Source organism: Humulus lupulus, chromosome 1 (genome assembly GCF_963169125.1).
Source record: "Humulus lupulus chromosome 1, drHumLupu1.1, whole genome shotgun sequence".
Lineage (NCBI taxonomy): Eukaryota > Viridiplantae > Streptophyta > Magnoliopsida > Rosales > Cannabaceae > Humulus > Humulus lupulus.
The window spans coordinates 117,388,521-117,400,438 of NC_084793.1; the positions used below are offsets into that span (position 1 = coordinate 117,388,521).

The window sequence follows — 11,918 nt, forward strand, 5'->3', positions numbered from 1 at the left end:
GTTTTGGGGATCTAGGACTTCCCGGGGGCTCGGGATTAGTCCCGAGGCTAGGTTTTGGACTTGAGGTTGGTGATGACTTTGACTTGTGGATTTTGCTTAGGTAAGCGCTAGGGCTCGGGTAGGATCGTGCTCAAGGAGTCAGGTGATCAAGGCTACCGAATCTAAAGGTAAGAAAACCGTAACACCCGAGAATAGGGCATGGGCCCACTGTGTGATTGCTGGGCATGGCCCTAGATTGTTTTATGTGCAAATGTGTAATCTTAGATGAACTATTATATGTTTGAATGGTTATTTCTGAATGTATTATATGTGTGATTATAATGAAATGAACGGCTAAGGCCGAGAGCGTCGAAGGCCGGGTACGGCCTTGGGGCCGGAAGTAACGCTCAGCACATGGGATGCTATAGCCAGGGTGGGACCCAAGGGATACATGAGTTATCCTACGGTGAGGACCGAGACCCCGAACTTTGGTAAGGCCTCTGGGGCGGCATGGCCGTGCTTGTTTAATATGATGGTTTTCCTATTTATCAGTGAATTACGCCAGCTATATTATTTGCATATGTTATGTACTATTTGGGTTTTCTTGCTGGGCTTCGGCTCACGGGTGCTCCGTGTGGCAGGTAAAAGCAAGGAGTCAGTCAACCGGCCATGAGTATGGAGAGCGTGGGGGCGGCGCGTACATGTTCGGCCTGCCCGACTGCTTTGGTTGGGGGCATTTTGTATATGGCTGTATTAAACCATTCTTTTGATAGTTGATCAAGTGTAAATCTATTTTTGAGTTGTAAATATTTTGTAAACCTTATTTTGGGATCCCAGATGTTTTATACTTAACGTTTTCAATGAAACTAAACATTTTCAAAGAGTACAACCTTAAACTCTGGTTTATTCACACTTTTGGTTTTAGAAACCACTTAGAGTCAGTCAAAAGCACGATTTCTATTTTAAACTCACTAAGTAACGGGTCTAAGGTAGTAGGGCGTTACAGGTGATAACCAGATCGAAGATCAATCTTCGAGAACACCGTCTTACCCTGCAGCAAATCGAACAAGTCATCAATCCTTGGTAGAGGATACTTATTCTTGATAGTCAACTTGTTCAATTCCCTGTAGTCTATACACATCCTCAGAGTCCCGTCCTTCTTCTTCACAAACAAATCTGGAGCACCCCATGGCGAGTAGCTCGGCCTAATGAACCCCAAATCCAGAAGCTCCTGTAACTGTATCTTCAATTCCTTCAGTTCCTCTGGTGCCATTCTATATTGTGCCCTCGACATTGGCTATGTCCTTGGTGCCAACTCGATAACAAACTGAATCTCCCTATGTGGTGGCAGCCCTGGTAAATCCTCAGGGAACACATCCAAAAACTCACAAACCAATCTAGTCTCCCCTGGCCCTGTTGGCAAAACCCTAGTGGTATCGACCACACTAGCCATAAAACCCATACATCCTCCCTGTAATAAATCTCTAGCTCTTAGTGCTGATATCATGGGAACGTAGGATCCATATACTGCTCCCACAAAGACAAAGGGATCCTCGCCCTCCGGATCAAAGGTCACCATCTTCTTTCTGCAATCAATAGTGGCTTCGTATCTAACCAACCAATCCATCCTCTGTAATCATGTCAAAGTCCTCCATACCCAACTCAATCAAGTCTATTAACAATTCCCTACCATCAACCATCACTAGCAGTGCTCTAATCCACCTCCTAGAAACTACCAGTTCTGTTGTAGGCAATATAGTCCCGAACCCCGCAGTATAATACGCACTAGGTCTACATAGTCTATCAATCACCTTTACTAGAAACAAATGAAAGCATAGCCCCAGAGTCAATAAATAAAGTAAAAGGAGAGCCAGTGCTAGAAAGTTGAACTGTCACTACCGAGGGACTAGCCTCGGCCTCTACCTACATCAGGGTGAACACTTGAGCTGGAGTCAAGTTGTCCACCTTCCCTGCTTCCCCTTTCTTCATTGTTGGGCAGTCCTTTTGGAGGTGTCCTACCACCCCACACAGATAACAAGCCTTAGACCGACATTCTCCCGAATGGAATCCTCTGCACCTCGTGCACTCTAGACAGCTCCTCCATAAGTGACCGCCTCCCTGACGGCCACCCTATGTCACCCGACCTCTCCTATAAGGACCAGGAGCGGTCGAAGCATCAGGGGTCTTCCTCTTCAGATCACTAGGGCCTCCGCCCCTACCAGACCCGGAGTAGGGAGGCACTGCCCTGCGGCCTTCTCGCCTTACTGCACTCTCCCTCCATATCTTATTCTCTGCTTCCTCAGCGGTAAGAGCCTTCTCCACACCCTCTGATTATCCCACTAACTCTGGCTTGTTTAGGCCGACCTCAATGATTATATATTTAACCTCAGCCATTAGTGGCTGAGTCGCGCCTTATGCGCAAATATTGATTATAGCATTCTTAGACCGTTTATCACATGTCCCCATGGCATAATACCATCTCACGACATTTCGTACACATATAGGGAGCTCTTAGTCCCAACATATTCACATAACCGGGTGCAGTTTCTTACCTTTCATTCCGATAGCTTTGACTAGTGAAATCGACCTTCAAGCGCGATCCCGTCCGAGCCTTAGCGTACACCTAGTCACAGCCATAAATTAGAACCATCACTAAACTTCAATTCCATAACCTAACATCGGGACCAATCCCGAGCCCTCGGGAAGCCCTAATTCCACCAAACGAGGTGATGGAATCGAACCCCGAGCCCCTGGGAAAAAACCCTAAGAAATTACCCAAAAATCCACTTCTGAAGGCAGGGTAGCACTACAGCGCAACAAGCAAAGCCAAAAGCTCCCCAGAAAGCCAACATAGCGTTGTAGCGCCCTAAGGCTAGCACTACAACGCTACTTACAACACCTTCAGCACTCTGAGTTTTCTCCTTCGAATTTCCTCGAGCCAAAACTCCCTAAAACCTCTCCAAACCTCAACCACACACCAAATTGAGCCTACCATCCCCTACATCTCATCCCACATAACCCAACAATATAAAACTTAGCACATGCACCATCAAACAAAGAAATCAAGAATTGAACTCAAGAACTCATCAGAAAACCAGAAACTACCTAGCAATTCAAAATGACCAAACCTAGAAATCCTCACCTTTAATGGCGAGTCCAAACCTAAGTTACCCTTAGTGTCCTTCCAGTCCTTAGCTCCTCAGTTCCCAAAGCTCAATACCTTGAATTCCCATCCAAAGATCAGATTCAAGGCTCAACACAACAGATTTCGGCAATCCCAGAAAACAAACTAGAAACCTTACCTTAATTGAACTTAATTCCAGCAGAACTTCCTAGCTTCACCAAGGACCCAAGTTCCATGCCTTAGCATAAGCCTCCTTTGTATTACAGCTCCAAAAATCCTCAAGAAATGGTGTAGGGAGAAGAAAACGAGTGAGAGAGAAAGGGGGTTAGCTTATGTATTATATCCTTCTTTCTTCCTTTTTCCTTCAGTTTCCACTATATTCTACAAATCCCACTAAGTGTAAAAAGGCAGATTAATACTTATCCCTTTTTAAACACCAAAAGGACATATTGCCCTCCCAAACATAACCAAGCCTTTAAGTCATTCTAAGGGCATTTTGGTCATTTTTCACAATTCCCGCTAACTCCTCGAGTGTCCCTAATAATTACCGCTACATCTCGACACCTAACTAATCACCAATTATTTTCCTCGATATCAAATAGCCTTCAATATATTTCCCGAATTCCCAGAAATATTCCCAGGCTCCCCCGAGCCGAGTATAAATCTCCACTGTGACTTTTCCGCTAAACCGCTCACTAGGATCGTCTCGAGTCACAAGCTGCAAATATATCCACATAATAATGTTGTCTCAATAATTTATCACTAATAATACATTTATGCCCTCAACGGGCCAAAATTGCGAATATGCCTTATAATCTAATTAGGGCTTACATCCATACTAATACACATAATCATGCAACTCATACATCTAAATAATCATATAAGCATGCTTATCACATAATCATGCATTTAATCATTTAAATAACACATAATCCAGCTATGCCCTCCCGACACACTAGTCAAGGCCTTTAAGCCCTATTAGTAATTTTGGGTTGTTACATCTACATAATCCTAGCAAGCACAAGACAACATATTGCACTCATACATAACAAGCATTCCCAACATTGCACTCATTCATAGCAAGCAAACATATCACTCTAGTCATCATAACCAGCATGCACAACATTGCATTTATCTGTTATATAAGTTACATATACACTCCTATAAACAGTTCTTGCAGTATACAAAGCATACTAACAGTTATTTCCACATATCCTAAGTTACTCAAGTGTAGACTTTCTAACGTCAAGTCCTTAACACAACAACTCAGATTTTATTTCCTTTGTGAGTGGAAACTTAGCCTTTCTTTCCTTTGGAAAGTTATTCTAGACGATCATCTTGCTATTAGGGATGAAGTGGGGTGGGGAATTGGCGGGGAGTGCTCACCCTTGTCCTCGTTCCCGTTAACTATTTTAATCCCCATCCCCACATATTTCTTGTCGAGGGCAGGCCGTAGAATCCTTGTTGGGGTATGGAATTCCCATGTGGACCCATTTATTTAAAAAATAAAAAAAAGTAGGTTACACAAAAATTAAAATATTACACTATGCCAATAATTCAAAATACTACATGTTGTCTAAAAGAAAATTAAAAATAAGTGTAGGGGAATGATTTTTCCCAATAAATTAGGTGATATAAATTAAGTATGACACACCATTTTATTTAATATCTTGAGAAGAGCTAGAATGAAAAAATAAGAGCTCCAAATGAGAGCATCACAGAGTAGAGCTCCAAATGAGCACATCGCAGAGTAGAGCTCAAAATGAGAGCATCACTGAGCAAAGCTCCAAATAGAGCAGAGCTCCAAATGAGTACATCGCAGAGCAGAGCTCCAAATGAGCGCATCATATATCAGAGTTCAAAATGAGCTTTCGCAAAGTAGAGCTCATTGCAGAGCAGAGCTCAAATGAGATCATCATTAGAAGAGCAGAGCTCAGAATTAGCTCATAGAAGAGCAGAGCTAAGAGGAGTTCATCATAGAAGAGTAGAGCCTAGAATAAGCTCAAAAAGAGAAGAGCTAGCAGAAGCTTATTTGTAGAGGAAAGTTTGGTAGAGCTTTTTCGAATTGTAAATCGCGTAAGAGCACATTATATAAACTATGTGTCAAATTAATTGAATGAGATTAATGAGCTATGAGCTCAAAGTGATTGAACAAATTGATGAGCCCTGAGCTCAAAGTCAATGAACAGATTGATGAGCTCTGAGCTCAAAGTGATTGAATAGATTAATGAGCTCTAAGCTCATAGTGATTGAATAGATTGATGAGCTCTAAGCTCATAGTGATTGAATAGATTGATGAGCTCTGAGTTCATAGTGATTGAATTAAGGTTGATGAGTTCTGAGCTCATAATGATTGTATAAGATTGATGAGATCTGAGTTCAAAGTGATTGAACAGATTGATGAACTATGAGTTCAAGATGATTGAACTAAGATTGATGAGTTTTGAGCTCAAAATGATTGAATTAAGATCGATGAGCTTTGAGCTCATAGTGATTGAATAGACTGATGAGCTCTAAGCTCAAAGTAATTGAATATATCAATGTGCCTTGAGCTCAAAGTACATAGACCGCGTGAAGAGCTTAATGTTGAAGCTGAGCAAAAGGATCGATGATCATTTGAGCTCATAATATAAAGAAGAAGAAAAGGCAGAAAGAGAGTTAGTGAATTCGGCCACATGATCCAATCCCGATAAGATTCTCTAACCTTATTCTTTTTTATTTTTCTAATAATAGTAGAAGAATGACCAAATTTGGGACCTTGCAGTTTAGTTTGGCAAAAGTTTGAATAGATTTAGGATTAAGTGTGAGTGCATTGTGTTGACGCATCAGAGTGTCTTTTGCAGGTACACCCTTTTTGTTCTCTCCACTTGTTCTAACGAAGAACATGTCGTTTGTCAAGGTTAAAATGTGTATGATTCAGGCGATCTTCTTCAACAAAACAAAATGCATTGAGTGCATTGTGTTGTGTTGACACATTGTGTGATTTAGGATTAAGTGTGAGTGCATTGTGTTGACGCATTAGAGTGTCTTTTGCAGGTACACCCTTTTTGTTCTCTCCACTTATTCTAACAAAGAACACGTTCATGTCGTTTGTCAAGGTTAAAATGTGTATGATTCAGGCGATCTTCTTCAACAAAACAAAATGCATTGATTCTATAATTAAAAGAAATCATATAATAGATTTGCCTGGAAGATTTTTTCCCAAAAAATTGGCGCTGTCTATGGGAAATCAGATCAAAAAGCCAAGATTTATCATTTATTTTTGGGGAAATCTTTGAAGAAATGTCATGGATTTTAAAGCCAAGGTACTTGGCTAAGGAGACTTTGATACGTCACACACGCTGTAGATCCATATTTTTCACCTCTGGACAAACTTACGGAAGTGTCATGACCAATTTGAGACGGAAGTGTCTGAAGTCGGCATCAAAATCTTGCGGCCTCTAACATTTTTTTTTGCCACAATTCTCTGATCCGAGCTCTGATTGACTATATTTTTTATGGCTGTGATCCTAATTTTAAGATGAACTAATGGACACCAAGATCTTGAAATTTGGTCACTGTTTGGGTATTCGATCGGAGGTCACCGAAAAGTGATGTTGACAAGATCTTTCTACGAACGTCACCCGAGAAGAATGTGAGTAATGACATGAATTGTCACACTCCATATGAGGTTCTAACATTTGATTTCATATCGCATTTGATATTAATATATATATATATATGTATATATCTGCATATATGTACATATAGACATGCTGATATACACACCATCAATATTTGGTGTACAAATTCATACCATGACCTGAGAGCTATTGACTTAAAAGAACTGTATATGTATGATAATATATATCATAAGTCTGGAACATTTTGATATGCACACATAACACTTGTATATTTAAGATGCTAATAGAGAAGAAGTGGGCAAAATAGCTAGAAGAGCGCATACGAACTGTTGATAAAATTCTCACTGATCGGAAAAAGATAGTGACTTGGTAGACCCTAGATTTCATACTTAGATTCAGCATACCCTGTAATCAGGAAGGATTGGACAAGCATAATTTTTAGGTCGATGACAGCCTAAATCTGGACAGTTAGAAGCAAGAGAAAAGTTTTCATAAACTCAAAATTTTATTAGCTTGAAATAAAATTATTTTATAAGAAACTTGAACTAAAAATCTGGAAGTTACCTCAGTAAAATGAATGTTTGTTACTCTTTTATTTGATGAGTATGCTAAATCTGCATGTGTTGTTTCCTTTTTAAATGAAGATACACTGTACTTATGATGACTATTTTGTTTGATTGTTTTGAAGAGGTTTCATTATGCCTAACATAGAATCAAAGTTATGCTACATATGCTAGTAGATGAGTATGATTGAACAATTGACGATTGCCTTTAGAGACGCAGAGAACTATACACTCTTCTCTCAAAGGTATTGATAATGAATGATTTGTTGGAATTATTATAATGAACTAATACAATCATAGGTTTAATTCCATAATACACAATCATTAATTATGTGCCTAATTTTACACTAATAACCATAATGGGATGGTTAATAAATTAACTATATGTTAGAGGCACATGAGAGCACCCTTAATACTATAGTTGGCCCATTAAATTATAGTATACCATAAAAAGGACCACTTAAGCCCTATTAGTAAATATAACCCCTTAGGGTTATAAGGGTATGTCATGTATTTATATGAGTGATTGGTGTTAGAAGTGGTCATAAGGATATATGGTAATAAGAAGAAAAGGGGATAGCTCCACAAGTGCTCTCTAGGCTTTGCTCAAGTTTGGTGATCTTGGTGGTGATTCTCTTTGAAGTTCTTGAAGCAAAATGGCTCACATGGAAGGATTAGGAGGTATGTGCATTTATTGATTTTGATGCTCTAAATAAATACTTGATCTTGCATTTATGATTATGAGTATGGTTGGTGATTAAAGTTTGCATTTAATGCTCATAATCTATGTCATTGTTTTTCAACAATTGGTATCAAAGCCAAAGTTATTGATTTTAGAGCTCAAATTTTTATCATAAACCCATATTCTCAAATCTGAAATTTATGATGTTTTTTCGGATTAATAAGTTTGATGTTGTGTGAATATGAGTTTTATTCCTTCAAATGTGTTCATATATGTCTTGGGAGCATTTTGTTTACATTTTCCATTGAGGTATATATGAGTTTTAACAATGGAGAAACCCATTTCGGATTCATCATTTTTTGGTGTATTATTTTGTGTTTTTGGAGTAAATGGGTATTGGAAAATGATAGAGGATTAAAAATGGAACAAAACCCCAAAACGGCGTCGCATTTGGTGGCCGGAGCTGTTATTTACGACCGGGTTGCGAACCGGGTCCGATTGACCCGAAAACCAGACCCACGGGTCAAATTTGAGTGACAGGGGTGAAAAAAAACGACATGCCGTTTTTCCTTATCCAGGAAAAACGACATGTCGTTCAGGCCATGGTTTACTGGGTTGGCAAACTACATGTCGTTTTCCCTCTGTCAGGCAGAAAACTACATGTCGTTTTTCTGATGTTTTCAGCCCTTTTCTGCGCAAAACGACAGGTGGTTTCTGACCTATGCTGCGCGTCGTTTCATCCAAACGACATGTCGTTTTGGAAAACGACATGTCGTACGGCCCTATTAAAAAAAAAAATTTGAGGGCGCGTGGGGGCGCATGTAGAGTATTTTTTGGGCCATTTTTCATATTTTTATGAATTTTTTAATTTTCTATCATTTTTGGGTATGTACAATACTAATGCATGAATTTTATTCATATTTTGTAATTTATTTCAACAATTAGTGCTTATTTTCTTGCCTATCGTAAGATTAAGCATGGAAAATTGTTTGGTAATGAGGAACACTTAAATATTAATTTATTTAAGTATTGTATTTTCCTCCAAATAACATTAAGATCCTTATAAGTAATTAATTATCCTATCGATGATAATTACTTACTAAGGATACTTAGTATGGTGAAGAAGATTATTAAATATTATGAATCACAATTTATCTATCCTTTCGATAGTGAATTAACGTATTTGATTATAATATTTAATAGATTGTTCTTACCTGTGTATGAGTTCCATCTTGTTAAATTTGTCTGAGAACTCTAGCATACATAATGATCATTTGTTACTTTGCGATCATTTGTTTATGAGAAAAAGAGCACAAATGACATGATTCTGTTACAACATGCATTTAATGGTTATTGCTCTTGTTTCTCATTCAGCTTTAAGCAATCCAAGAACTTCTGCTATGTTGACGCTGAATGGAACTAACCACAAGCAGTGGGTAGAATCTCTCATGATGAATTTGACTCTTATGAGAGTGGACTTGGCCTTGAGAACTGATGCACCTCCGAAACCTACTGATGATACCACTGAAAAGGACAGAAAGTCCTATGAGGATTGGGAGCATTCCAATCGCTGTTGTCTGATGCTTATGAGGTATCACATGGATGAGTCCATTCGTGATAGTATTCCCCAAATTGAAATTGCAAAGGATTTTCTCGCTGCGATCAAGGAGAAATACAAGAAATTCTCAAAGAATGAGAAAAATGAATGCCTGACTTTGTTCCATCGGACCAATTATGCTAATTCAGGTGACATTAGGTCTCACATTGACAAACTGATGGGTTGTTATCAAAAGCTCAAGGGCATGGGATTGGATCTTGGTGAGGACTACATGGTGTGGTTTGTGATGGAAACCATTCCCTCTCAGTTTGATTCGATCAGATCAAGCTACAATGCTCAAAAGGAGCAATGGACCATTGAGGAGATGACTGCTATTCTTGCTAAGGAAGAGGAGGACATGAAAAAGGGAAAAGCAAGAAGTATCTCCATGATAACAAACCCGAGCAATTCTCAGAAGAGAAAGTCCACTTCCAACAACTCTAGTGACCAAAGGCCTTCTAAGAAGAAATGCAACCACCCTAAAGGAAATGGACAAGGGAGTTCATCTTCAACTGGTCACAAGAATGAGTATTTCCAAGGGAAGTGCAACTTTTATCAATGTTTCGAGCATAAGAAAGTCGATTGTCGAAAGCTCAAAGCCCACTTAGAGAAGAAAGGTAAATGTCTTGTGTTGGTTTGCTTAGAATCCAATATTATTGGTGTGCCCTCAAATACTTGGTGGTTAGATACTGGAGCTACGATTCATGTTACGAATTCCTTGCAGGCAGTGACAAATCGAAGAAGGCCGAATAGTTTGGAGGAATGCGTATACATGGGAGACGATACTAAAGTCAGAATAGAATTTTTTGGGACTGTTAGACTACAGTTGAATACAGGACATTTTTGGAATTGCATGAAGTTGCTTACTTGCCCTCTATTAGGAGGAATTTGATTTCTGTATCTATTTTGGATAGACTAGGTTATAGTCTTCTTTTTGGAACTGGAAATCTGACTTTGTATCGTGACTCTATGTTAGTTGGAAATGGAAGTTTATGTGGAAATTTATATAAGCTTGATTTACTTGATGTTGTTTCTGTTACTTCTCCCTCTTGTCCTTCTTCTTCTTCTCTTAATGCTGTTGTTGGTTCCAAACGTGCAAGATTAGATTTGAAATCTTCCATGCTTTGGCATAAACATTTGGGCCATATTTCTAGAGATAGAATGGAGAGATTAGTGAAAGATGGTGTACTTCAGGATCTTGATTTCTCTGATTTCACTGCCTGTGTTGATTGTATAAAAGGAAAGTTAACTGCCAAGGTTAGAAAGAGTAAGTCAGACAGATGCACAGATGTATTGGAGCTTATTCACACTGACATTTGTGGGCCTTTTGTTCCACCTGCTATGGGCGGCTATAAATACTTTATCACCTTCATTGATGACTTTTCCCGATATGGTCATATTGAGCTCATTCGTGAGAAGTCTGAATCTTTGGATGCCTTTAAGATTTTCAAGACGAATGTTGAGCTCCAAAAGGGAAAGAAGATTAAAGCTGTCAATTCTGATAGAGGTGGAGAGTATTATGGGCATTATGATGAAACTGGAAGGAACCCCGGGCCGTTTGCCAGATACTTGCAGGAATGTGGAATTGATGCAAGATATACAATGCCAGGTACACCCCAGCAGAATGGAATTGCTGAAAGAAGGAATCGCACACTTCTTGATATGGTACGTTGTATGTTAATTCATTCTAGCTTACCAGGGTTTTTATGGGGTGAGGCATTAAGGACTGCTGCTTATATCTTGAATCAAGTGCCTAGCAAGTCGGTTCCAAAGACGCCATACGAGTTGTGGTCAGGCAAGAAACCGAGTTTGCGTCATTTTCACGTTTGGGGATGCAAAGCTGAAGTAAGGCCTTATAATCCACAATCTAAGAAGCTGGATCCGAAAACTATCAGTGGGAGTTTCATAGGCTACACTATTGGTTCGAGAGGTTCTAGGTTCTATTGTCCCTCTCACACCACCAGGGTGATAGAATCAGACCGAGCTGTCTATTTTGAGGATGAATTTGGTTTAAGTCAAGGGTCAAGAGAAATTGTTTTCAGGGAAGAGCGTGTCTATGTCCCTGTACCTGTTGCTTCAGCTTCCGCTTCTGATCCTACTAATGATCCTGTGATTGAAGAAGTTCCAATAGAAGCTCATGGTGAACCTCAGGATCCAGTACAAGATGAAAATCTTGATTTGGGGGACGATGAGGTTGTGGTGAGAAGGTCACAAAGAGCCCGCAGGCCTGCTATTCCTGATGACTATCTTGTCTATATGCAGGAACATGAGTTTGATATGGGAGATGATTCTGAGCCAGCCACTTATCAAGAAGCAGTGAATAGTCCTAAATCTGCATTGTGGGTGGATG

At 39.5% G+C, this 11,918-nt stretch overlaps 1 protein-coding gene across 1 annotated transcript; it reads left to right on the top strand.

Moving 5' to 3' along the window:
- The first annotated feature begins 7,560 nt into the window (after nt 1–7,560).
- LOC133797221 (uncharacterized) lies at nt 7,561–10,587 on the top strand. Its single transcript, XM_062235057.1, has 2 exons — nt 7,561–7,970; nt 9,346–10,587. The coding sequence occupies exons 1-2, from the start codon at nt 7,946–7,948 to the stop codon at nt 10,458–10,460; spliced, it is 1,140 nt and encodes a 379-aa protein (XP_062091041.1). The 5' UTR covers nt 7,561–7,945; the 3' UTR covers nt 10,461–10,587.
- The last annotated feature ends 1,331 nt before the right edge of the window (nt 10,588–11,918 follow it).

Bases quoted from the DNA above. Each gene is read 5' to 3' on its own strand.
- LOC133797221 (XM_062235057.1), top strand. From the start codon at position 7,946: ATGGCTCACATGGAAGGATTAGGAG. The intron at 7,971-9,345 runs GTATGTGCATTT...TTTCTCATTCAG, and splicing joins TCACATGGAAGGATTAGGAG to CTTTAAGCAATCCAAGAACT.